The sequence below is a fragment of the Excalfactoria chinensis genome, chromosome Z (genome assembly GCF_039878825.1).
Source record: "Excalfactoria chinensis isolate bCotChi1 chromosome Z, bCotChi1.hap2, whole genome shotgun sequence".
Lineage (NCBI taxonomy): Eukaryota > Metazoa > Chordata > Aves > Galliformes > Phasianidae > Excalfactoria > Excalfactoria chinensis.
This window is the reverse complement of record NC_092857.1, coordinates 50203912-50231455: the sequence shown is the minus strand read 5'-3', so window position 1 is coordinate 50231455 and position 27544 is coordinate 50203912. Positions and strand designations below refer to the sequence as shown.

At 38.2% G+C, this 27544-nt stretch overlaps 1 protein-coding gene across 1 annotated transcript; it reads right to left on the bottom strand.

Annotated features, from left to right (window-relative positions):
- WDR36 (WD repeat domain 36) lies at positions 1-25966 on the bottom strand. The gene is made up of 23 exons (XM_072359325.1): positions 25700-25966; positions 24904-24931; positions 22704-22804; positions 22102-22219; positions 21102-21234; positions 19389-19443; positions 18398-18530; positions 17540-17715; positions 16957-17077; positions 16149-16214; positions 15169-15252; positions 13520-13674; positions 12306-12420; positions 10927-11092; positions 10546-10654; positions 9743-9822; positions 7393-7500; positions 6285-6382; positions 5041-5183; positions 4346-4462; positions 4043-4124; positions 2001-2188; positions 1-591 (listed from the first exon to the last, which is right to left on the bottom strand). The coding sequence occupies exons 1-23, from the start codon at positions 25844-25846 to the stop codon at positions 442-444; spliced, it is 2673 nt and encodes an 890-aa protein (XP_072215426.1). The 5' UTR covers positions 25847-25966; the 3' UTR covers positions 1-441.
- Between the last annotated feature and the right edge of the window lie 1578 nt (positions 25967-27544).

Here is a 27544-nt window from a genome sequence, read left to right as displayed (position 1 = left end):
CCTCCCAACTCAAGGCTTTTATTTCTGTTTCAATCTCTTTTTGCATTAGTAGTACTGATTTATTAAGCATAATAAATATTATGGGCTATCATATAGAAAATATACTCCCATTTATTTTTTTTTTTTTTAATTTCAAATCATTTCTTCTTTGGGAATGGCATGGAACTTCACTGGGGACAGTCAGTGGGGGTTGTGAAAAGATTCTTCACCAGAGGATGATAGGCACAGAATGGGCTCCCCAGGGCAGGGGGTATGGCCCAAGCTGTCAGAGTTGAGGGAGTGTTTGCATGTTACTTTATGTTCTAAAACACTTTGATCTAGACAGACATATAAAATACAGCATCAGAACTTCTAGTGTAAATCCTGGAATTCAGAAACTTTGGCAGAAAGTTGTACTGTTTTTCTAAGGAAACTTTTATGTAGTCAAAACTCTGAAATATTTTATAGCAAAGCACTTTTCATATATGTTAGCACACATAGACTCTGATTGAAAAGAGAACGCAAATGAATCCAAGTTTCCTCAAGTTGTGCTGACAGTCTGGATATTTCTTCCAATAGGCTTGGCTCTGATGAAATAATCCTAAGATGTAACTGAAAAATAAAAATAATCAGCAGTTAGTAAAATTAACACAGACCAAATTCAGACTATCAGGTATTGGAATTGAATGAAGACAGTTCCTCAATTGATTCATTCAATTTAATCCCACCTCTTTATTTATTTATTTATTTATTTTTAAATCTGGCTAGTCTTTCAGCAGCCATTTTCCTCCCACATATTTAGTAGATAGGATAAGGCTGCAAAATTTCTTACTAGATGTACCAATGCTGCTGAATCACACAACTTCTCCAGAGGGTAACTTTTTCGTCTTTCCAAAAACTGCATCATAAACTAAACTCATGTTCAGTTTAGAAACATGAAAAAGATGCTCTGAGATCAATCAGGATTATTATTCTAATTATCTGTATTGAACAGAGCAAGAACTGTGTCAGCACACTCTTGAAGATATGAGGGATGTTTTCTTTTTTCCTTATATAGTGTCTTCTTTATAGATAGTAACCACAGAAAATAAAAAAGAAAAAGTAGTATTTCAATCACATACATAGTCACTATATTATTACCACTTAATGGATGGAATAGCAATTTTCTCAGCTACAGCATAAATCTATGAGTTTTGATAAGCTATGAGCTGTCTTCTCTAGAATCTACAACAAAATATATCACTGTGCATTTATCACAGGGGGAATTTGTTATTCTGAATTGTCTCACCACACAGATTTAGTTATATTAGCTTGCACCATTTGCTCTCGTTGACATAACCCTATACATTCCACTTAATGCCAGTGGAAGAAAGAGACAAAGCCATAAAATATAATCCTGAAATAAGAAATGTGCTGTTAAACAGATACTACGACATACCTGAATGTTTTAACAACTTTCCCATTAAGTTGTGATTAATTGCTCTCCCACAGCTTCATACAGCAGGTTAGAGGGGTACAGCAGTATCAGAAAGCTTTCAATTCTCTACAGAACCATTTGAGTAAACACTATTGCATCTTATCACAGTAACTTTCTAACTTCCACATATCTGGGAATATTTTTTCAGTTCTGTGAAGCTTGACAGTTAACAGAAAGGCAGACCACTGACACACAAAGTCAAGTCAAGACTTCCAATTTCAAGGGTTAAGTGCAATAAAACACTTACTTTACTTCCCCAAACATTGTGCACTGAATTACCCAAAACACAGAAAAACTTATCTTAGAAATAAACAACCACTAAGAAATTAGCTGTGTTACAAAAAATGAAGTGGAACAAATAACAGAGTAAAAACCTATAAAAAAAACCATGTTTGTTAAGTCTTTTTTTTTATTTCTTAAGACCATCCCTAAAAGAAACCATTTAAGATAAACAGCTCTAGCAGAGAGCTCATACAGCTTTTGTGTCCTTTCACTGGACCATTTTATTCAAGACTAAGATCAGCTTTTAAAAGAACACCGTTACCTTTAAGAATAGCGCAAGGTATGCTTGAGCAAGTTCAAAGTTGTACTTCTTGTTCAGCATCATCCCAATCATTCTCAAAAAGCTCAGCATCACCTCCAGAGAGCCACCACCTTCAGGGGCCAAACTCCTCAGTTCTATCTCAATATTAGATGGCCCCAAGTCTTTCAGCAAATTGAGCGGAGCTGTATCTGTGTTAAAACATAGAGCAATCCATTATCGTTAACATCTGCAGAAAGGAATCTCAGAAATCCATCCAAGGCAACTCAAAACACTTGATACACAGTCATCAAGCAACAGCTCAGATTTCTAATGCTTCCTTACTATTCTTGCTTTCCACAAAATGTCATCCTGCCTTTAACTCATCACGTCTCAGAAAAACACAACTCCAATAAGGAAACTGCATTTTTTTTTCCTAGGTCCACCTTGACAAATACAAGTAATACCTTTCCATAAATTTCCTTTAACTTCTGTGTCTTTAGATAAACTATTACTCTGATCAACTAGTTAAGACCGACATTTTTTATTTCTTTCCAGCAAAAAGAAGGTATAAAATTGTATTTCAAACTATTCTGGCAAATATATCCTAGAAGAGACATACCAACTACAATCATCTCTAGCAATCTTTAGTGTTTATTGCTATCGACATTAAGCAAAGACAAACATAACCTGGCACATTTAAGGGAATTATTCCTTGTTGAGTAAATTTCTTCTGCTTTTCTGAGGTCGAGAGGGAAAACTTCTCCATAATAGAAATGGTAGCAAAATCTCTGATGCTGTCAGCTGATATTTCAGATTCTGAAGTTACTAAGGAAAGCAGTTTCTTATACTCTCCAACCATTGTAACCACTGATATCAGGCATTAGCTAGTAATTCTTAGGTGGCTTTAATTTATTTCTTATTAAATTAAATGAATATTTAATTCCCGTGAAGATTATTAGCTAAAGTGTAGGTGTGACACTAAGAGTGCTAAAGGGATGCATTAACTCATTTTTGTGCTGTAAGAGATTGAAAAACCAAGCATGGAATATACCGTAAAATTAGTATACATACAATATGGAAAAGGTGCCCAGTTAAATTGATATTCTACAGTCCTGCCCTGCAGTGAAAAATGCTGCCTCCATTCCAACAGCAAATTAGGATGGCTTCTAATGTACCACTACTTATTTGCATGGCCTGCTTGTCTTTAGAAGAGACACTTGACAAATACCAAGCACAGAACCATGTTATACACCAGCAGAATACTGGGAGTGGATCCGCAGGCTCCCTGCAGCACACTGTCATTTCAGCAAAGATGATAAAGCCTGAGGGCAGCCCAGGGCATCACTACTGCAGTGCATCATGGAATATGCTTGCTCCCTGGTGCAGACAGCCAGAAGAGGCTCAATTTAGTTTTCCTATTTTCAATTCATGTTTTACTCTTCTCAGGGCAGTTCTAAAACACCTTAATAGAATACTTTCTAATGACATATTAAAAACAGAATAAACCCACAACTTTCTTGTGACAGATGGCCAAAATGAAGTATGCACACAAAATGTTTTAAGCTCTTCAGAACTGCCTCACAGACAAGCTTACAATAGCTCTCCATCTGAATTTCCAGATAAGTTACACTGCCAAACATCTAAAAATCCCAGTTGCTGAAAGTTCAGAGAAGTAGCCTTTGCAAACAGAATTTGCTAAGCAAATCAGTTTTCCTGTTTCAATAAACCACCAGATTATGCCTCATCAGATCATTCCCTTCCAAAAAATAAAGAGCACATTTTCTGGATGATACCATCACAACCTCCAAGAATGTCTAACAGTCTTGAGAACATTACCTGCTTTCTCTAAGCAGTTCTTAGCCAGTTTGGCTCCATGCTGCCAGTCAGCTTGGTCTTTGGTCTAGACAGGATATGTGTTCCTCAGCTTTATACCCATCAGACCATTCTTTGTGCGTTTGCTATTGTACTATGTGCACTTCCCCTTCATACATTGCAATTCTGGCATTTGAAATGAAACATACCAAAATATCACTAGTTTCTACACTTCAGTGAATTTTACTTACATTCATTAGTGCTCAGAGCTTCTTCGAGATGAACGTAGAAATCAGATTTCTGTGCCAGTACTCCAATATTTACTACCTTTGACTAAAACATGAAAGAGTAAGAATAAATACACATTAAAATGTAAACATATTTACATCTCAGTTATAGTCTCTTCCTGACACGATAAAAAAAAGTATTAATGTAAGTACATTAAAATTGGTGAAGTCTATAGCAAAACTTCAGTTAGAATTAAAAAGCTTTAAGATTTCACTGTAAAAACACACCAGTTGAGTATTATTTACAGTCTTTTTTTTTTCTTTTACCTGTGTATCATTTTCTTGCTCTGGAGCAGCGTATCGGGGTATAAGACCAGGAACCGTTGGGATGAAGAAAGGTGCTGACTTGGGAACTTTTGGTGGTTCTCTTGGTTTATTTTTTTTCTGTTAATAAGATATTTGCATAAAGTCAAGATCACAATGGGAACGAGTGGGAATTTTTATTATCAAGAAACTATCACAAAAACTATTAGAACTGAAAAGTAAATATGCAGAAAAACAGTTTACTTTCGTATACAAACTGAATATGAACAGAAATTGTTTAGAACAACTTCTTCCTCAAATCCCAGAAACTACTGCAAAATCCAGAACAATACCAAAAAGTGAGATCAAACCCAGTGAACAGATAAATGCAGCTCACAGGTCAAAGGCAAACCATCCAGCTGTATGCTAGTATTTTTTATTTATTCCTTTTTTTTTTTTTTTCTGTTTATAGGAATGGCTGTCAATGGTTTGGAAGCACTAAGAACAGATTTACGAACACGCACAAGATGCACTAAAAAAGAAATATCTCACTTCAGATAGTTATTTTTCGCACATTGCATGAATCATTATGGCAAAAGTTACTAAACAGTTCTTCTCAGAGACTGCTTACAAAAGATACAGCCTTTATTTTACCTGCTTCTTCAGAAACACCACCCAGATACTACAGTAGGTAACAACGGTGTCCCTCAAAATACTACCTTGATAATATCAAGACTGAGGAGATTTTTCCATCTTGATTCAGGTAGTAGGGATAGAGTCACCAGCTGTTCTCCCAGTTGTTCTGGTGACTCGTATTCTACCATCTCATCACATTTGTCTTCATCTTCTGCAACATCCACATCTTTCAAGAAGAAATATATTTTATGAACATACACAACTTCTTCATTATTATAATTAAAATCACAATTATTTTGCAGTTGTTTTTTTTTTAAAAGTGTGTTGCAGATATACGTCTGTCAGCATAATAAATATCTGACGAGCTTCAGTAACAAACTTTTATCAATTCAGTAATCAATTGCAAAGCAAACGCATTTGCTTTCTGCTTTCTTTTTGCATAATACTACACAGCTGAATCCATGAACATCCTAGAAAAGCCTAAAATCACAACACCAAAACATTATAAAGGTTTGAGCATCTAAACAGAAGCCTTACTTCTTATCTTCAACCAATGTAAATTCAAGCATTCTGCCAAAATCAATTTACAGGATTAAAACATGTACACCTATTGGAGGTATCTGGAAAGAAAATGTGCCCAATTAAGCGATCAACGGAGCAGGTTACTTATTCTTCTAAGTAGTTAACAGTAAAGTGTGTCTCCCCTCCAGCTGGAGATCAAAATGTATGCACTTCACCTTACAAGAACTGCCAAAATTTGTCATACGAGATCTCCACCTAGAGGCCTTCAGATGCATAACTGTTGGTATTAAACATATCTATAATGCAATTTAGGCTATTCCTCCACTGGGAATTCAATACAGGAATGTGGAAGGTGAGCTAAAGCCAGTCTTCTTGCCCAGGTGACAATACACAGCACTGAAAGTATCATGGCACAAAAGCTGGATGGGAAAGGAACAAAAAGAGATCCTGTCCCCAATGCTAAACAGAAATACTAATTTCAAGCACCTCTAATAGAGGTCATAATGGAAGGTACTTAAGGCAATCTGGGCTTAAAGAAAGCAATCAAATAGCATAAGCATTCGTATTACCCATAAAATCTACTTGAACTAGTGAAGGTAATCAGAACATAGATCTGTGTGCCCAAATGCAGAAACATGGACATTTCAGCAAACATCAGAGCATGACAAAGTCTGCTAGAAATGGTGGAATAAACAGAAACTCAGAAAGAGAATAATAAGACACAAACTTTTCACCAAGGAAATAAAAAGTGTCTTCTATCTGAGATTTAGTATCAGATAGAAAATAATATTTGTCTGAAGGTTACCTTGCAGAGGACAAGTGCCAGGGAGTGTAATCACAGAAGGTTCATAGTCTGCTGGAAGGGGCCGTAAAGAGACAAGTGAATATAAAGAACGATTTGACCTAAAAAATAAAATAGACATTTTAAAACCAATTTTCATGTAAATGGGAACAATTAATTCAGAAAGAATTTCATTGCAGCCTAACACTACTGTGCTGTAACTACACACTGGGTTCTATTAAAGATAAACACATGAATGTGAAATGAAATGTAGTGGCATATATTGTCAGAAAGTCTGAAATAGAAAAGATATGCTAAAGTATTGTGGCCAAAGACTTCATATAGCAATATGAGTTATTTTACTTTAATTAGTGCTAATTTCTGCATTCATTTCCAATGGCAAAACTACCTAAAAATCTTGCTTGCACTTAGTAGGTACAAAGTATTATGCAAATATAAATGATTCATCCTACTTTCAAATAATTACAGCATGGCATTCAGAACAAATTTTCTTGAAGTTTGGAACCCGCACATGAGCAATTAACGTAAATGACTTTTTTGCCAATATAAGCCTAAGGTAGATAAGAAAACTTCTATAATTACTCCTAACAAACCTTTCTTACTTAATCACAGAAAGGTCTAACAAGGGAACACCCCTCAGGTAACCCCATGTGGAGTACTGCATCCAGGCCTGGAGCCCACAGCAAAAGAAGGATGCAAAGCTGCAGGAGAGGGTTCAGAAGAGTGCCACAAAGATTATCAGAAAGCTGGTGCAACTCTCAGTCCATGAAGGTGTTCAAAGCCAGGCCAGATAAGGTCCTGAGCAGCCTTATCTATTGGGTGGCATCCTTGACCATGACAGGAGTTGGAACTGAACCATCTTTAAGATTCTTTCCAACAGGAAAAAAAAAAAAAAAAAAAAAAAAGACCATTCAATTATCAGAGTAGGTATCTTAACAAGAGATTTAAAGATTTACAGCTCACAGTAAAAGAGAATACCCGAATCTTTCAGAAGAAAAGATGACAAAGCTCTTGAGATGATACTTTGCAAGCCAAACATACAACTGCCACACAAGCAACTGAAAACGTATAGCCCCACCTGAAGTTGTTTACAGAAATAAATATTACATACCACAAATAAATTCCAAGATCATCCACATGTGCTGAAGCTAGAAAATCTCCAGTAGGAGACATAGTAAGACTCACTGCTGCAGAGTCTAGCAGAAAGCAATCTATGAGGCTAAAAGAGAGAAAAGAGAGATCTTCAGCAAAGTGAACTTCTTGTTCTATACGTATCTAAATTATAGCACCAATAGCATTGAAAGCAAGCAGGACACTGTAAGCATATATGCAAACGAGCACATAAGAAGTATTCAAATACATCATATAAACTTAGTGAATGAGTGGCACTGGGCAACAAAGCACTAACCTCCATAAAAGTTTCTGTTACCAGCTACAGCTGGAACATTTATTCTGCCTCCTAAGACACTCTGAGGAAAGTTGGATGAACTGTCTGTCCACATTCAGTTCCTCAGGCTAATGCACTTTCGGTGTGGACAGATTTCATACTTTCAAACAGCACTACTATGAACTCATATTTTATTTCTCCCCCATAAGTTCTTAATTCTCCCATTCTTTACAGATACTTCACATGCACTTGGTTAACATGAGGGCCTAATGCCCCTAAAGTAAAAAATGAACAACTTTCTGCAGTATTTGCAACACTTTTCTCTTGACATAATTCCAGTGTGATAATTCCCTGACCATTCATTTTACTATTGAAAAAAAATGAAAACAAACAAACAAACAAAACAAACAAACAAAACAAACAAACAAAACAAACAAAACAAACAAACAAAACAAACAAACAAAACAAACAAACAAAACAAACAAACAAAACAAACAAACAAAACAAACAAACAAAACAAACAAACAAAAAAAAACCAAACACATAAGAAAGAAGTTGCAACATTCAGAAGCATGTGACTATTGCAACCAGTTGCTTTTGAGTTCTAACCATTGCTGCAACTACTGGATGACACACATCCTAGCAGGCTTCCATGCAAATCCAGGCTCCATGCAAGGTTTGTCACTTTCCAAGATGCAATTTTCAGTTACTACAAACTACAGGAATTACTCAAATGTGTTCACTGACAGACACTCGGACCCAAGAAAAAGGAGGTGAATGGACTGAGTGAGTGGCCGCATGGATGATCCCATGCTCAGCGCTTTGGGCTTTATGATCTCAGCTGCACCTTTGAGAGACTGGGCATGCTGATGTCAGGTCAGATGCAACCAGCCAGGTGGGGCAAGAGTGTCCTGGGCAGCAGACTGGATGGACTCATCAGCAGAACCAGATTCCACATGGGAAGGGGATGCACTTCTGACCAACAGAAGAGCCAGGGAACACTCACTTTAGGAAACAGCAGAGAAAAAACTCAAAATTGTTCCAAAGGAATTACAGAGGGCTCCTCCAAGAAGACAACACAGCCAATACTCCAACTAAAGTGCCACTACACCAATGCACACACACGGAAAACAAACACAAGGAGGAGCTGGAAACTGTAGTGCAATTAGATAACTATGACCTAATTGCTGTCATGGAGACACGGTGAGATCAGTCTCAAAACTGAAATACTGCAATTGAAGGCTACAAGCTTTTAGAAGACACAGGCAGGTGAGCTGCCCCCAGTGTCTGACCAATGGCAAAGAACTGCCTCAGAGAAACAGCCACAAACAGGTTGAAAGCTTGCTGGTAAAAATTTAGAACAACTAGTTTTCACAGTCTACTACAGGCCACCAGATCCAAGGGAGCCTATGACAAGGCCTTCTGGCCTCATATACAAGAAGCATCATCCTTGCAGGCTCTTATCCTGATGGGGTACGTCAACAACCTGGATATCTGCTAGGAAAGCAACTGGAAGTCTGCAAACAATCCAGGAGACTCCTGGAGACCACTGAGGACAACTTCCTGGTCCAGGCATCAAAACACTGAAACTGGTGCTCACCAATGCAGATGAGCTGATTAAGACTGGAGGTAGGCTGGGCTGCAGCAATCATGCCCTGGTTGAGTTCAAGATTTTTATTAAGAGCTGTTGCTCCTTTTCAATAAAACCCTCAGCCTACAGTTAAAGGATAACATGTTTTTATTCTAGAATTAAAAAAACAAAAACCAAAAAAACAACCAAGCAACCAAACAAAAAAACAACAGGGAATGTCATGTCCTATCTAGATCTCTGCTTGACCAGAATTTCTTGAAGTTCTGAAGTAAAACTTCCATGATTCTAAAATGAATTTAATTAAGAACAGGCTTCTGTTCAAAAAACATACTGGATTAATACTTCAGCATAATGGAATACTTGAATATCATATAGTATATTTTGGTGACTGATAATCAAGCCACAAGTTGTTTTTCTTTTGGAGCACAGGAGACAGGAAGGAGTTCACACCATGTGTTCCTATAGCTTTTTCAACTGACTCACCATCCAGATGGAAGGTCCCAAGTCTTAATAGTACAGTCCATTGATGAAGTTATTAACCAACGACCATCAGGACTGAAAGTCTAAAACAAAAGATGCAATTTAATGCCATAGCTCTGTTCTAGATGACTTCCAGAGATCATGATGAAATGATCTGGCCATAAAACAAAACTGACATCTTATTAAAGAGGGAAAAGGACAAAAGTAGAAACTATTTCACAATGGGTTTAGATATACTGACATGTTCCAAATGGCTTCAAGTGAAAGTATTTTGGACCTCACTTTTATGTAAACGATGAAGCATGAAAATGAATAAATCAAATACTCGTTTCCTAGCATGAAGAATCAAATCAGATACTAACAACAAAGTATCTTAATGAATGCTGCAAAACACAACTACATAAATCATAAAACAAGGATGTATCGATGTGTTGCATAATCTCAGATCTGTTTACACCATGTATTTACCTGGTTCATCTTCTGTATATGCATACTTCAAGACAAGCTGAATTCTACACCTCAACTTGACTTTCGCTACTGTTAATGCTTCATTTTGTTAAGTCCTAAATTAGCTTCTTGTAAAGTTATAATTAAGTGTCAAGGTACCCTAAAAACACACGGCCATTTGAACAGGACACATTTTAACATGAAAATGAACACTGCCAAAACTGCTATACTACAATTTTACCACTCACTGTTGAACATAATACTCAGTGACCAAATATTTGCAAAGAAAATCCTCTGCCTTTAGAACAAATAAGGTATATGTATACGTAACTTACTGCAGAAAATGAGTTAAAAATTACCATGTCATTAATACGTCCTTGGTGTCCTGAGAACTTCCTGACAATCTTCCGGGTTTCTATATCCAAAACACTAATACTGAAGTCATCAAAGGCAATTCCCAGAATGCCACTGTCAATAACAAATAACATATATGTCAGCGAATACTCAAGATATAAATGAGAACAACTTACTAACCCCACTTCAGGATATTTTCATCCCAAATTAATATGAAGAAAAACATAACATACTTCTTCAGTCTAGCAATATAACTTGTACAACCTGGAGTCTGTTGTCTGTGAGTTTTGTTGCACCAAAAATGGAAACCTCATTAGAATACTTGTCACCTGGAATTTCATACCTAGAGCAAACAGTACACATACAAAACAGCTTCATTTTCTCACCTATCTCTGTGAAGCAGAATTCCACTTGGAGAAGAAGAAAGATCAGTGGAGTGAACTAGATCTTTAGCTTTGAATTTCCAAAATTTAATTAATCCATCACTTCCAGCTGTGATTGTCAACTGGTTTAATCCATCCACCGCTACCCCTCTTATAGACCCCTCATGTGCTGGAAATCAAGAGAAAAGAGTTTTATCTCAGAATTTAAACACAATTTAGAAATCAGCGTAATGCCAACCTCTGTTCTGCATGACTTTGCCTAGACTAGCTACACTAAATGAGCTGTAAACATGTGACTAAAAAGTCTAAAGTGACTTGACAAGACCAGCTGAATTTCCTTATTTTTTAAAAATCAGTACAGAAACCAAATATGCAAAATTTAATCAATTTCAAGTTAACATCCAGGCAGAACATAAAATAATTCAAATCACAGAAGAAAAGGTGCACATAGTTGAACCTGAGGATTAATTTCTGCTTTCGGTTGAGAAGCTTTTTTTAATGTTAAGTTTGAAGATCTTTTTCCTATCATTTATGGAGACCATTACTCCTACCCTACGCAGAATTTACAGCTTCGGATCTTGCAAAAGATATGCTTTTTGTTTTTTGCTCCACAAGGAACTTTACACTGCAGAGCAAAGATAATGCATAACTCCTCAGAAATCTTCTCTCTTAATCTCTGTCTAGGGTTTACCTTTTCATATGCTACTATAAGAGACATCTTCAGGTCTCTTGAATTAGACAGCTTTAAAAAAAAAAAAAACAGCAAGCTTTGAGGACTGAGATTCCCTCTTTGTTTCTACAAACAAAACAAAAACATCAGACTATGAAGGCCCTAGTACACATTTCAGATTAACAAATAAGCAGCAAACCTACATGACACAGAATATCTACATAAGCAACATTAAAAGGAGATGTTTGAATACCATCATCCACAAAACCCTAAGTTTGCAGCTGGCTATTGAAACACCAGCACATGCAAAGAACTGGAATTCCTTAGGATTTACATTTCCTGTGTAAAATATTTTTTCATTTTTAAGCAGGAAACATTAAATGTTTTGTGAAATGTATAAGAAGCCAAATACTGGAGATGTATTTCAAGGAGACCTACGACCCCAGGGTCTGATGTTAGTGCTAAACATTTCGGTAACTACATTTTGTGTAGGTGAAAACCAAACAGCCACATACATAAAAAACAGCAAGGATCATGCTCTGAAATAGGTGGACTCAAGTTACTTCTGATTATAGTACAAAGCAGAACAGCATAGGTTACCCACAGAAATAGAACAGATTCCCAAATTCAGCTCAGAAGGTGTGCTACACTACTTAAACAGAACTCGAAGTTGTTGCTACTCTGTTAAGAGTTTATTTTAAGAAGTTCATACCTCTTTCTCTGCCATAGCGTCCTCTGTGAATGCCAGACTGCATGTTGTACACATCTACTTGTCCTGTTGACATCCCAATTACAGCAAAGTTCCCACATGTGGTAATATCAACAGCCTTTCAAAGGGAATAAAAATGCCTATGAAAATAATTCTTAAAACTGCCTGATGAGGAAAATTGTTAGGAATGTTAACAAAATGTATTAGGAATGTCAGTACGCCTTTATTTGACTTCAAAGAAAACTGTATGGAATAAACCACTTGAAAAAGTAGACAGAAGAGATCTTAAAATAAGCAAATTGGCAACAAGTAATAAATGAGATGGTGCATGCTTAGCAAAGATAATGACATAATGACTTAGTGACACCTGTTTTTGCAGAAGTCATATGTAATAACATCCCAGCTGCAGCCTAAATGAGTAACCTATATAAACAGTGCAATTCAGTAACTATCATAAAGACAAAGCATAGCTGCTGCCACTGCTTCAACATAAGCCTTGACAATGGTACCCCAAAAGAGCATGAATTGAGTTTAAGTTGTAAGAAACAGAGAAAAAACAATCTAATCTCTTTTATTAGAGATCAAATTTTTAAGATAAAGTAATTATTTACATTTGAGCTCATCTACCACTTAACTGCTAAGCATAAGGTCACAAAAACAAAACATAAGATAAATAAGTAATGCGGGTGCAAAGTAAATGAACTGTAGGTGCTACAGTAATCACTTGTATTGCAAACTCATAAATCCTAAGCAAACATTTACATGAATTTTACTGACTGACTTCCATTGTGGTCAGTTCAAGTTCCAAAGCATTTTAAAGTGAATATCCTGTCTGCAACTTGAAAATACATTTTCTCCATATTGCCAGGAAAAAAACAAAAAACATGTTTTCAGCAATTTCCCTTCAAGTCTGACACACAAGAATATCATCACTGATGTACAGTTGAATCTAAGTCAGTTCAAGGAATTAAAGGTAAACATCAATCTGTCTGAATTCAAAGATAAAATATGCAATTAACCTGTATGTGTTAGGAAAAAAAATGCGTGTACAGCATTTCTCTTAATATTACAAAACAGTTAGACATACTAAAGCAGCCATCATAGACAACTCTGAAAAGTAACTAAAACACCTCTAGATAAGTGCTTTTTCATTATAAATACTGCTTCTCTGTAGCACTGTAATGCTGGCAGAATCCTAAATTAACTAATAAACTTACTGTTGCATATATATCAATAGGCTTGTTTTTGCTAAATTCTTCTGGCCTCAGTTTATGAGCTCCCATAGAAGTTTTCTGATAGTTCCAGGTTGTACAGGTTATATACCCCTGATGACACGCAACAATGCCATCCCAGTCATTCTGATGAGCTATCTCTGCAACACAGTACACATTCATTTTAGAAACAATCATTCTAAAGTCAAATAACCTTTTTCTGATACCATACAACACGGTATTTTAAAATACCCTTCGACAAAACAGTACACATTCAGTTTTCTTGCTGGACATCCAAAGAGTTATTCAGGGAGAAAAAAAAAATCACACACAAAAATCAACAACAACAACAAAAACCACAGCAAAATTGTTCACTTACCATTGTAGCTGAAAGGCTAACAGAACCACAAACTTTTTTTTTTTTCCATATGCCACATTTCAAGTCTTTTTTGTATTTGAGTCAATGTGGTTTGAAAAGCCTATTTAAACTTAAATGGTTTAATTCAGCTGTTCAAGCTGTACACATTTCAGTGAGTACCCTACTATTTTCTTTAGCCTCTGAAGCAGCAAGAGCCACTAGTTAAACCACCCAGAGCAGATTTTAAGAGTTCTGTGTTACACAGTGGAAGATTTTTTTCTGCTTTTGCAGGAAAACCTTTCCTCTAAAGCTTAGTAACATGATTTTAAATCTAAATATGATCAGTCATGCAGGGTTCTAAATAATGAGCAAGTTTGCACCTTCTTCTGGAATTAATTGAAGAAAACACGAAAAAACGTTCAGATCTTGAAACTGGTAGTTCTAAACCTCTAAAAAATAAAGCAACCAGAAAAACTGGTATGCACGAGCACAGACAATATAGCAAGAAAGGAGCAAGCCTAACTAAAATGTACTTAAAATCAATGATTGATGTCTGTAGACATATCTAGCGTAGCTCTTCCTTAATCAAGCAGAAGAGCTAACATTCATTAAAAAAAAAAAAAAAAAAGCAGAATTTATAGATGTAACTTTCCAACAAGCAAGTATCACTGAATTCTGCAAAATATAAATACTATGTTTAGTAAAAGGGCTACACTGTATCATAAGTGCAAATCTTTCAATGCAGGAAATACTGAACCACAGCTGTAAGACAAAACAGCTGTCTTTAAGACAGAAATACAAAGAGGACGTGCTTCATTTAAAGAGAAACCTCTTTGGTAAGGCATAGGTAACTGTGATTTTGCTTCTGAATGAAAGACATGCTACAGTTCAAATGAACCGAGTAACTGAAATTTGCCTTTGAACAGTGACTCAAATAAAGAAACTGGGGGGATCATAAACTAGCTGTTACAAATAGGCTTTACTTAGCTGACAAAGATCTTCATTTCCCTAAGTGCTTGTTCACCAGTAGAGAGTAACACGGATGCCGTAGATTTTGGCTCCCATGTTGGAAATTTTCAAGCAACAGCTGGTTAAATTGGAGACATTTAAAATATATTACTATTTTAAAATGTAAGAGGACTATAATATGTAATTTTGAATTGTATTTTGTGGCTCATGAAGAGCCACAGTCTCAAAGATTTCAACTTGATACAGCACAAGCTTTCGATACGTTTTGTGTCTTGAGGATTAAAAGATTAAAGACCTGATGAACTGATGCATATCTCAGACTACTTACCTGAAGCAAAGGCTGTAATTGGTGGAAGTGCCATTGTATCATGCTGAAGACCCTTCTTTTTTGATTTCTTTTTGTTAATTGATCCTGGAAAAATTAAGTTAGTGTCTCAGTTTCATGGCTAGACCTTAGAATACTGCTTTAAAGTAGTTTATTTACTATATGTAAAATTCCTATTAAACTATGAAAATTTTGGCTTTCCACAAGCACTGGTGATCACTAGGGTCCGAAGATTGTAACAGTGACTGTCAAATTTCATACAATACTGAGCTAATCATTCCCCTAGTATATTCACAGATGCAGTACTCAAACAATTTGTTCCAGAATCTTGTGCTGACATTCCAAGGCAGAGATCCACCATCACAACTAAATGCATGGTGTTAACAGGACTATATAAAGCAATACAAACATTCACCCATTTGAACAGCAACACTCAGGAATTCCAAATTCATGCCCAGAGGATATAAATAAAAATTAATCATGCCTATTTAAATACACATTATTCCATATACAGAAATTTAGAATTATCTTAGTTGGATTCTCACTCTATGAGAAAAGTGAAAATGTCCCTTAAGCACCACAGCATGCAGAGACGTTTTGTTTTCTTTTAAACAAAGCTCTACACTGAATCAAATAAAATGAAGACAATAAATCCAAACTAACTGTATTAATTTAACCTACCACCCAAAAAATGAATGAGAGAAAAGGAGTTAAAATTATGCATGATAAATATAACCTACCGATTTATGTATGTTTAATTCAAAAATCATACCAACATTTCCCATAGTGAAATAATACACACTATTAGGTTACATAAATTACTTTTCATCAACCAAACACTTCTGAGAATATACTTTATCAGAAAGGGCTGAGTTTGAAATGAATGGTTTTCATACAACAGTCAAAAGTGAAAACACACCTGTTTACATAAATACTTCTCAAACTTTTTCAACAATATTTTGTACTTTCACTGAAATACTTACCACGTCCTAAACTTTTATTGAATCTTTCATGCACTGTTGAAAAAGACTGCAGTGTTCCATCCTGACCTGACGAAATATTAGCAAAAAGCATTAAATTACAAAAATCAACTTATTTACTCATAAGCTACCTGAATGAGAAAAGCAGAAGTTCCCAGAAATCCCAAGTAATTTAATAAACATTCTTATTTGAGAATCCAGTTTTCTATGGTCTACATCCTAATACTTTGTATTATACAGGCAGAAGTTTTTTTACATTCTACTCTGTTTTCAACTGCTTCATTATCCCTATTCTGTCCCCCACAACATTTAACTGTTGCACATTTTCTGTCATTACCACCTTACAAAAACTGTTCTGTTCTTCAAATACTTCCATAGTACCTCCAAAGTTCTCCCATTACCTTACGCTACTCTCACCAATAACAATATTCCTTCCTTTGTCCCTTTCTTCTCCACCCAAGATATTCAGTGTCTGGTTAAGAACTACATCTAAGTGAGCCAGTAAATTAACCAACACAAAAATGGCAAAGGCACAGCTCTCCATCTCCCAGCAAACAAGCACAGAGATGGGATTTCCCTTCTCTAGGCAGTCATCAATATTCACAAAACTTTGAGTAGTTCAATTTAATAAAGGGACAGAAGACAAATACAGAACTGGGAAACAGAACTAAACACTGTATGAGGGAGATATGGATGAGGCATAATGAGAAACTAACAGAAAATGTACAACATGTAAAATAAACAGCACTTTATTTGAACGTCAGAAGAATCAAAAAACACTGTTATTAGGAAAGAAAATCAGAACTCATACCTGCACTAAGAATTTGCTCTCCATTTTGCCCATGGTATCTGATTTTTGTTGGTGGTGCACTATGTCCCATTCGGCTTCTCAACACACGTCCGGTACCACCAGGTCCATCAAAAATCCACACCTGCCTCCCCACAGAAAAGCAAAATAATTAAGGTGATAAATAGTGCAGTGCCAACAACTACACCTCCTGGAAGTGGGAGGGGGTAAGCTGGAAGCTGAGATAACTCCACACACTGAGATTCACGTCTGACACCAAAACTCTGAAGGACTGCAATGCAGCAGCTGATCGCTGCCCACTGTTCATTATGACACTCTACCAGATCAGAGAAAGCAATGTACAAGGAACATCCAGCATCTGCAACAGCTAATGATCCAGAATACTAATAAAATTAAAACAGGCAGCAAAACCTTAGACTAACAAACCAGCTGAGGGCCAGCAACTTCAGTCATTCGAGTTTTGCTGTATTTGTATCCCTTGGAAGTTACTAATTCAATCTAGGGTACATGTTAACACTCTAGAGGACTGCAGGATCAAAAAAACGCCAAAACACATCATCAGATAGCAGCCATTACTATAACTTACCCTTATAGCATTATCAGCGCCATTAGTGATAAGAAGTGGCTCTCCAGGGACAAATGACATACCAGCTACTGCTGTGGAATGAGCATTTCGCATTTGACTCATCAGTTTCTTCTCTTCTAGATCCCACAAAGCTATGTGTCCAACTGGGCTACCAGCTGCCATTACTGGGTGTCCATCTGCTCAGAAAAAAAACAATTTTTTTTTTTTTTATTTTCAATTTTCATGTCATCAGGTCCCAACCTACTTCTCACATGTTAAAACTGATGCAAGACAAGGCTATGATCACAAGAAACCAGTCATTCTCACTCTAGCTCAAAAAACATATTTTAACTGAAATATTAGAATATATCAAACAGAAAATAAAAGAAGGTCACTTGTAATAGAAGCAGGATTTTTTTCATATCAGATAGAACCTAATTATTCAAGTTTAGTAGGCAAGGCTAATAGTTTTCCTTAAAAGCATGAAAGGTCTTAAATTCACCTAAGTCATTCTGTACCTGTTCCTTCTTCAAACTTACAAGCCTTCACACTTCAGGATGTGACAGACACTGTATTACCTCAAGTTGACAGTCTTTTTTCTTTTTTAACCTATTAAGTTTGTGGGCTCAATAGCTTGCAAAAATAAATTCCAGAAGTTGATAACATGATAACATTCTAAGTAAAATTATAATTTCACAGTATTTCTAATTTTTGTTCTACTTCTTCTGCCCTGTCTAATATCAAGGAAACAAACACGTAGCACTAAGTTCCGCAATATTTCAAGTAGTTTAACACTTTGTTTCTGAAATGTTTGTTCAAAACATTTTCCCAAATTCCATTTCGTTCTAGTGATGTTATACGTATTTTAAAAAGACCTACCTGTACGAAAAGATATGGCTGTGATGGGGCCCCAGTCTTGTTGAAATTTCATAAGAGTTTCATCAAACTTAATATTGTGTATAATGATATGACCAGACACAAGACCGACTGCAATAACATCTACTGCTGGGGCCTGTGGAAACATTGAAAGAAGACTGAAAAAGCTTGCCACCAACCTAAACATAACAGTACCAGAACAAAGAGTAAAGGCATCTTTTGCATGAGAACCCCTGCCTATATTGTCATAACCTAGGATTAAGCAATTAATTCTGATATAGACGCAAGATTTCACACCTGCTCTTCAGTGAACAGAACAGTTACATTTTCAGAAGTTCTGATTCCTCAGAAAAATATTTCAAGTTTTCAGTAATTCTGGAAGATTGGTATGTATAGTCACACATGCACATTTAGAAGTTTCACACAAGACAAACACAGATCACTCTCAGATGTGTTAGCAATGCTTTAAATACCACTAGTAAATTTTAATTCATTATTATATCTGGAAAAATAAAGCAATTAAAAAACTTTGCCTGAATCAATCAACTCTACAACTTATTATTATTTCTGATGGGAAAAAAATTTAAATAGCAAGAAACTACCAGCATTATGGAAATAACACAATACACTGGTGCCCCGTGAATGCCTTGTTTGTTTTTGTGAACTCATTATGTAGTTCAGTGAATAAAGTCTACAGAAGCAATGAGCCAAAAACATGCAAGATGTTAAACACAACAGAGCTAAGACTAGCCTTCAAGTCTACCTCTCTTCAGTATCTAATAAGTTGTAGAAAATTATTTGTATGTCTTGAAAAGAACACACATTATTTTAAGTGATGCCATTTTAAACTACAGTATCTCGCATCCTATTACCTCCTTTGCTCCTTACTAGCATGCTTTGAAAAGAGCACATATGGTTTCCATTTTACACTACAGTATTTTGCTTCCTAATCTTGAACAGTTACATGAGAAAACAAGACTAAAGAAATACTAACTTGTGCAAGAGTTGTGACCCCCAAGCCCCATCCTGGAAATGAGTACAAGAGTTTGCTGGAAAATAAACAAAACAAAAAATGATCAATCAATTATCTTTTCAGGATTTTCCAAGTTAAAATGAGTGTTTTTCATGCATTTACACAAACAAGTATGTAAGCTTTTTGCTCTTGAATACCTCTTACAAGAAAAAATACTAATAATTATGTTTCAGAATAAAATTTTCAGTAACTTCTATTTGGAAAAATAACTGCATTAATATTTTAAAGATGACATCATTACAGAGCATGAATAAAGAGGAAGACTCATTTGTTGTTACTTGTTCCTTGTACTATTCCGCTTTAAACACACCTCCAAATTCCTATCAACACAGAAAGTGAGCCTTGGGTCAACTTCTAAATAAAAAATAAATCATTTACTCACAGAGTAACTCCACTACAAAGTAACTCATATTTACTACACATGCATACCAACCTAACTGCTGCTACTATTTACATTCTTGAGAGAAAAGAGAGAAAAGACAGACAAGATAGTTACAAAGCATTTAGTGCAAATTATCTAAAGCAACATTTAAGAACAAGCAGAAAAAATTATTCCTCTACCACCAAGACAGTCATTCTTAGAAGACTCATCTATCTTTCTCTCTCTTTAATTTCTTGCTAGAGATTACCAAAGCTCCCTCTCAGTTCAACAAATTTAGCCTTTATCTAATTGTGCCAATACGTATCCACAAAATAATCTCTGGAGGGAACAAACAATGGAAAACAGAAATTGCTTAACCCAGCAAAGTTGCCAAAAGGGCAGTAACAGTTATGTAAATTCTAATATAGTGAAGTGAGAAACCAAGACATTTTAGCAAGATTTTTATTTTTTTTTAACATCTGGGATATATTGCATCCTACGCGTTATGACTTGTATTAAGAGACACAAAAGTAACAGGAGTAGAAACATTTACTTTTCTGTACTTTCTAGATTATTCCTATTTCCTGATTGATTCTCATAGCACATACATTTCCAAAACATCTGAACATGAGGAAAAAAAAAAAACAAACAAACCTTCATTTTCAAAGAAAGTACACAGCATGTACAGAAACAAAAAATTCAACCATGCAATCCGAGTTAACACCTATCTGCAGTATTTACATTAATATGCAGCAAAAGTTAAGCTCCACGAGTGAGAAAGCAGTTGATCATAGTAAACATGATACAATGTCATCTGGACAGTGTTCAAGTGGGACATGTTCAGAGAAAACTACATGTCTACACATCTCTTTCTTAAGTCTACAGATCAAATGCTAATCATCTCCATGCTACCTGCCAGCAGCTCCTTGGAGCAGCACCAACCAAAGGGAGGCAGGAAGCCTGGACATGCACTTACTGTCCTCCAACTGTTTTCATGGGAAAGGTATGTGATTCCAAGAAATTAAAAAAAAAAACAACCAACAACAACAAAAAAGCAAAACAAACTTTAATAGAAAAGATTCCTGAACAACCCCTGACATTCTGCAGAGACAGTACATAACATGTAGTTTGAAAGATACCAGCATGCAAGGAGCAGCAACATTCTTTGCTCCTGGAGACAGGCCAAGTGAAAACTTAACGCCAAAGTATTCAGTAAAATATTCCATGTTCAAAAGCTACCACACTTAAAAATATTAGTCGTATCCAAAACTGCTTGGCACATGAAGTACAAACTAAGATAGTAAGAATCTTACTTGGATCTTATGTTCCACAGCTGCAAGCCCCCCTGTTCACTCCCAAGTAGAATTTTATTCAAATAGGTGCTTGGATGCAGAATTGCAGAAACTGAAAAAGTGGCCTTATCAAAAACCACTTGAAGATACTCCTCTGCAAAGAAAAAAAAAGGAAAAAAAAGAAAAAAAAAAAAATTATGGTAGTGTTGCTAACCCTGCAAAGCTTGTAGCTTCTTACCCACTGGCAAGAATAAAAGGCAAAAGAAAGTTTACATAAACCACAAAACTGGTGTTTCTTGCATTAAAGGATTAGCTAACGCACAGGCAAGACACACTAAGCATGTTTACTTCATAACATCTGCTGGCTTGAACATATATTTTTTTTTTCCTTATAAGCATACCTAGAACAACAAGGTTGGCAAAACTGTAGTGATTTATATCTTTCTGAAGGATTCAGGCTCCTGCCTGAGCAAAACACCTCTATTCATTAGCATATCTTTTATTTGTTATAGCAACTTCAAATCACTAAAGCCTGTTTGCAGTCATTCTGATAACACTTCCTAAAGATAAAAATTTCATGCCACTAAAGCAGGATTCCATAAGGCACAATTCAATGGCATTAGAAGATGCTGACACAATCAGAAGATTATTCATGGGAATTAACTCTCATCCAGACTGATAAACATCAAGGAATTATAGGATTTCAGAGAAGATGCCAAAGCGGCTGTACCCAAAGTCTTTAACCAAAAATGTACCATTAATGTGTTATTTCTGTGAAGCGCATTTCTTTTCACTTTTATTGAATGTTGGAGAGAATCTACATGTGGTGCAGAATCCAACAATGAAAAAATATTCTAGGATTATGACTCCAAATTACTGTTTTAGTAACAACAGCATTTAAGATTTTTTTTCTTTTTTGAATTACTTACTTCCTAACATGCACACTGACCTTTTTTAATTACTGAAAGTTTAACAGTGTTAAAACTGCAGCGCAGTAACAACAATAAAAACTATCTCTCACCTTCCGACTGTATATCCCAAACAATAAGAACATTAGCAACATCCACAGAGATAACGTGGTCACCAAAAGGCTGCAGAAGGTGTATTCTTGCCTTGTGACCTTTATAGGTATGTACTACCTAAAAATATTAAACAGGAGAGCTTTCAGTGTAAAAGGTTCAGTTAGCATATAATGTTAACACAATACTCGAAGGTGGCAAATACACATGAACAACAAACTTAAATAAAATAGATAGAAAGGCCACACAACTTTAAGTGGAATATATATATTCTTTCCTTTGGAATTAAAAGCTGTTTGCACAGAAGATATTTTAAATAATCTTTAATTTTTTTTATTTTATTCATTTAAGTGAATGTAAATTAATACATAAACTATGAATAGAATTTTAAGAAATATACTTAACTATTATAATTAATACATAAAACATAAGTCAGCCATTGTAAAATCTGTTTTTACTAGTTTCCATTTTATGTTGTTTACTTAATTTTCTACATTAGGAGCAATAAAACAATTTCTTAAAAATGAAGGTAACAAACCGCTAGGGAAATACAAGTTTGCAGAAAACTAATTGTACCACCAATGAATAATAAACTCTTAAAAACCTCTTTGTTCCTGGCAATAGCATGGAAAACATCCCCATACGAAGCAAATATCAACATTCGGTCTGCTGCCAAACAAGTAATGTCTTGTAGCAAAGCATTGCCTGCAAATCAAACAGAAAAGTTCAACAGGTTACATCTTCATAACCAAAGATAAAGTCTGACAATGTGTTTGTTTAGTTTGGTGACACACCAATAAAACTGTTTTATTATAGGTATTTCTTTAAGAACACATTCATTTCAGATAGCACTTACAAATATCACATCTGGTAACAGGATAAGTAACATCATACTGATAAACTGCAATGCAGTTCTTTCATAAATTACTGAATTATTACTTCAAGTAAAGGTACACGTTAGCTTCCTGAAGGCTTGCATATATCAACAAGAAGATAACACTTTCTATGGACTGTCAGAGCCATACAGCCCACTGGACACACTAGGGAAAGGTATCCCTGCCTATAGCATGGAGGTTGGAACTAGATGATCTTACAGGTCCCTTCCAACCCAAACCATTCTATGATTCTATGCTATGATTCTATTTATTATGATGATGCAGGGATACAATCAGATTACAGAGATCAGGTACCCTGCAAAGGCAGAGCCTGCTTAGGCCAAGACAGTTTTAGACATGCAAACATGCAAAAGTTCAGAGCGCCAACCACACAACATCAATATACAACAATCACTCATCAGAGAGGCAGATCATTTATTTTCTCAACCACAGCTCTATATTTTAACATCTCCAATTCTGTACTTCAGCATCACATTTCAGAAGGTGTAAATGACTGTCTATTAAAAGGTATAGCCCACTAAAAATGACTTCACAAAATGTGCAACATTCTTACTATTTTGTATGCTGAAGGCAAAAGATACGTTTGTTTATAGCTTTATGTCTTCACTGCTGAACTTATAATCTGGTCCCAGCTATGTAACAGTTAATTGTGCCACTTATTGGCTCAGTTGTTAATGAAAAGTATTTGTCTTTCATGAGATCCTTGTAAGAACTTCATGGAAAACTTTATTTTTCAGGACAGCTTTTATGTTACGAATCACCTAACTGCTGGCCAGGTGTTTCAGATGTCATCCCACTCAGTTCCTCTCAAAGCTAGACTGTAACACCTATTAAATCAAGTCAGCTTTAACTATGCCGTCTGAGTCTTGAAAACTTCTAGGAAACTCTCAATATCTAGACTGTATAGTAGCTCTCCCTCAGTCAGCAATACTGACTCATCACCAGCCTAAACACACAAACTGGCTGTTGCCCCTTGTTAGAGTGTCGACCACAACCCAGACAAGTTCAGCTAACACATTTGTGAGCACCTTTCCAGTAACAGGTTACTTCTTGTCATTTATCTTCTCACCAAACAAAGCAGATACTTCAATGTATCTTCTTATGCCTTACTCCTTAGCTGGCTATCACAGTCTACGTGTGGTCTCACCATCACAAAGTACAAAGCTTTTCCAAAGCTGCTGGTTGTCTTCCTACCGTAACTCAGTACAGGGTTTATCTTATCTGAAATAACTGTGTTGTTGACCCATGCTCAGCCTGGCATCAGCACAACCCCAGCAACTTGTCAGCAGGGTGCCATGCAGACAGTCAGCTCCTGGCTTGTTGTTCTATCCCAGGTGCAGCATTCTCTGCTTGCCTTGCTGAATACTGCATGGTTTCAGCTGGTTGACCTTGTCCCAGCAATCTGCAACACTTCCCCAGACTGAAGCTGAGGTTGTTGATGAAGGCACTTAACAACATGTTGACATCTAGTGTATCCCTTGTCACCCACAGCCAACTCCATGTCAAACTATGCTTTCATATCCTTTGTCCCCAGCAGTCCAGCCCATTCTTAATACTGTGAAGGCTTTCAGCGACATCTGTTATGATTCTGTAATTATTTTCCTACAAGTAGCCATAAAAACAATAAAGAGTAGAAATAACAGCTTTAATCGATGCTCACTTCTTTAAAGCCTAGGGGTGGTTTTGAAAAAAACAGAGTGAGAAGAGGTTCACAAGGTATATGTCTAAGAGAACTAAATCACAGCTGTAACAGCAATCTTGTTTCCAAATTAACAGCCAGTATTTCAGAGACTTCCTCACTGGAAATAGTGGCAAAAATAATTCATTTTGCCCTTTCAAAATGAGAATTGGTGCAGCTGTTAAAAAAAGAAAAAAGAAAAAAAAGACTGAGAATCTGTGCATACTTACTCACTGCAACAATACCGAGCTTCTTCACCTGTAATGAGAGAAAGGCATTTTTAGTGATGAATTTGCTACTGAAATTCAGGAATTCACAGATCTTGCCTAGTTGAGATTAGTAATTGCATCCCTCAAAAGAAAGAATGATAGATTTCCTTAGTTTACCGTAGCATCTAAGTGAAACCTGCAGACAGTAGTTTAAAAGGCAAGGGACAATAGTTGCTGAAAGACAGCCATTCAGCAAACCCTATGCTAGTGTGCATGGAGCTAAGCACACATCGATATCTTGCAGTGTCTGAACAAACCTGTCTTCACCTTATCTCTGGTTCTACCTCATTCCACATTTTGTCACAGTCTTAAACTCTGTTCACATGGAATTTGCTTCAGTGAGCGTCATCAGTGCCCAGAGATGTTTGCTACTAAACTGGTTCAAGCTCTGTAAAGCAGCCTGACAAAAGCAAACCCTAAAAAGCTTACAGAGAGGCAGAGGTAAAATCTGCACTACGCAGCTTGTGCTCTGCTGTAAAATACAGTCGCTTGATACAGCTCGCTTATTATTTTTATACACGCTATTTGAAGGGGGGGGGGGGGGGGGGGGGGGGGGGAAATCAACATCCTATGCTTTCACGTTACAAGACTGAACTGCATTCACTTCTTTCCCTATCGGACCGCCCCTCAGATCGCTGCAGCCCCAGCGACAAACAGCAGCGTTCCATTTGCAGCGAAGGCCCCACAAGCCCGGCCTCGCCGCCCGCCACCTCCCGCCATCTCCCCGACTTCAGCGCGGAGGCCGCGTGCGACTCACGTTGTAGGTGTGGACGCTGCGCCCGACCGCGGTGGCCACGTAGAACTCGCGGTGCCGGCCGTGGTAGCGCAGAACGTGCGGGACGTGGCTGGAATAGCGGCCGAGAGCGCGGAACCCGGCGAACAAGGCTGCCCTCTCCGCCGCCATGCTGCCGCACGCGGCCGCCGAACTGTGCGCCACCCGGAAGTCGCGCCCTACTTCCGGCGGGGTCGTGCACCGTCCAAAGCGCTCCCCCGCGGCTGCGGAGCGCAGACGGCGTGCGTCGCGGCGTAGCGCGAGAGGAACGCTTTAATGGCGCACCCGCACAGCGCGGCGCTCCTCAATAAGTTAAGGCTATTTGCTGGAGGGTTCGGTCCGCGGGCAATAAATAATGAGCCCGGTGGAAAAATATATACCACACGTCCGTCCGTCCATCTATTCCAGGTTCATGTAGCTCCTCCACATCGCCATCACCTCCTGCACCTTCTCGTCGCACCGCACCTCGTCGCGCCGCCGCCGCTCCTGCACACAGCGCCGTCAGCACCTGCTGTCCCTCCTACCCCCTGCCCTTCCCCCCCCCCGCACCCCCCCGTCCCGCAGCACCCACCTGAGGCGGCCGATATCCTCGGCAGCGCCGCTGCACAACGCTCACGGTGAGCAGCCACAGCTCCCTGCAGCCCCGCGCTCCGTCCAGGATGCACTCCAGCAGGCGGCTTTCCTGCTGCGCCCGGCGGGCGTCCTGCGGAGCAACGGCCGTCAGCCGCGGGGCCGCGCCGGGCACTCTCCTGCCCGCTCCCCTCCCTGTCTTCTCTCTTGTCTCTCCCCCCGTTTGCCCTTTTCCAATCCCCCCCCACCCCCTCCCTTCCCTCCCCCCTTTTCTTCTTCTCCCGCTTTCACTCCTCCTTTCTCTCTCTTTCTCCTCATGTCTCCTCTACCCTTCTCTCTCCCGCTCTCCTCCTTGCCTCCCCCGCCCCGTTTTCCCCCCTCTCCTTTCTTTGCTCTCCCCTTTAATGCCTCCTTTTCCCTCTACCCCCTTCCTTGCCCCTTATCCGCGCTGGATCTTTCTTCCCACCCCTCCGTCTCCTCCTCCCCTCCGTGTCTTTTTGATCTTTCGGCCCCACACGGACAGGTGATGCCATGTAGCCGTCGGGGGCCGCGTTCACCCGGACGAACCTCGGACAGCTGCTGGCCAGCAGTCGCGTCCTTGCAGGTGTGAAAATCGAGCAACGGCCCCTGGAGGGAGACAACAAGACGGAGGAGGGTCATCTCCGCGCCCCAGCGGGGCGGCCGGGGCAGCGGGCGAGAGTCCGCCTGGTGGGGGGCGGCGTTGGGCTGCTCGATGCGCCCGGAGCCTGGTCCTCGGGCTGGGCACTGTCTGTGCGAGCTAACCGCCAGCGGAGCTTCTGGACCACTTATCGCCTTTGCAACAGTGAAACCGTCTTCGGCGTCGGTGCGGTTTTACGCTGTCGTCTGAGGGCTCTGCCGGGGGTCGGGAGAGCAGAGCTCCTACACTCCGTCCCTGCCAGTCCGAGCTTCAGCGCACACTTTAGGAGGGTCGCCGGAGGAGGAGGGGAGGAGATAACTTCCCCGTCCTGTGCTCCGGGTTACTACACTAGCCAGCTCCCGGCTTGCTAAACTGCATTTTCGGAAAGCAGCTGGACAGAATCGTGGAGGCAGTGCCGTGCCGAGAGTTTCCCTCCGGTGCCACCAAAGCAACCACCAACCTCGTTGAAGCTCATGCGCTCATCGAAAACGTTTAGGAGATCGTCTCGTATATCCTCGTGGTGACAGAGGCTGAAATTGTAGGCGGCCTCTCGCGGCAGGTCGGCGATCTGAAGAAAGATGATGAAGCCACAATAGACTGTG

What these genes read in the sequence shown, in the direction of transcription:
- WDR36 (XM_072359325.1), bottom strand. Translation starts at nt 25,846, where the DNA reads ATGGCGGCGGAGAGGGCAGCCTTGTTCGCCGGGTTCCGCGCTCTCGGC. An exon ending in CTATTGATATATATGCAACA is followed by an intron (nt 12,421 to 13,519) that starts GTAAGTTTATTA and finishes TCCCTTTGAAAG; the next exon opens with GCTGTTGATATTACCACATG. An exon ending in AAGGACGTATTAATGACATG is followed by an intron (nt 9,823 to 10,545) that starts GTAATTTTTAAC and finishes CTTTTGTTTTAG; the next exon opens with ACTTTCAGTCCTGATGGTCG.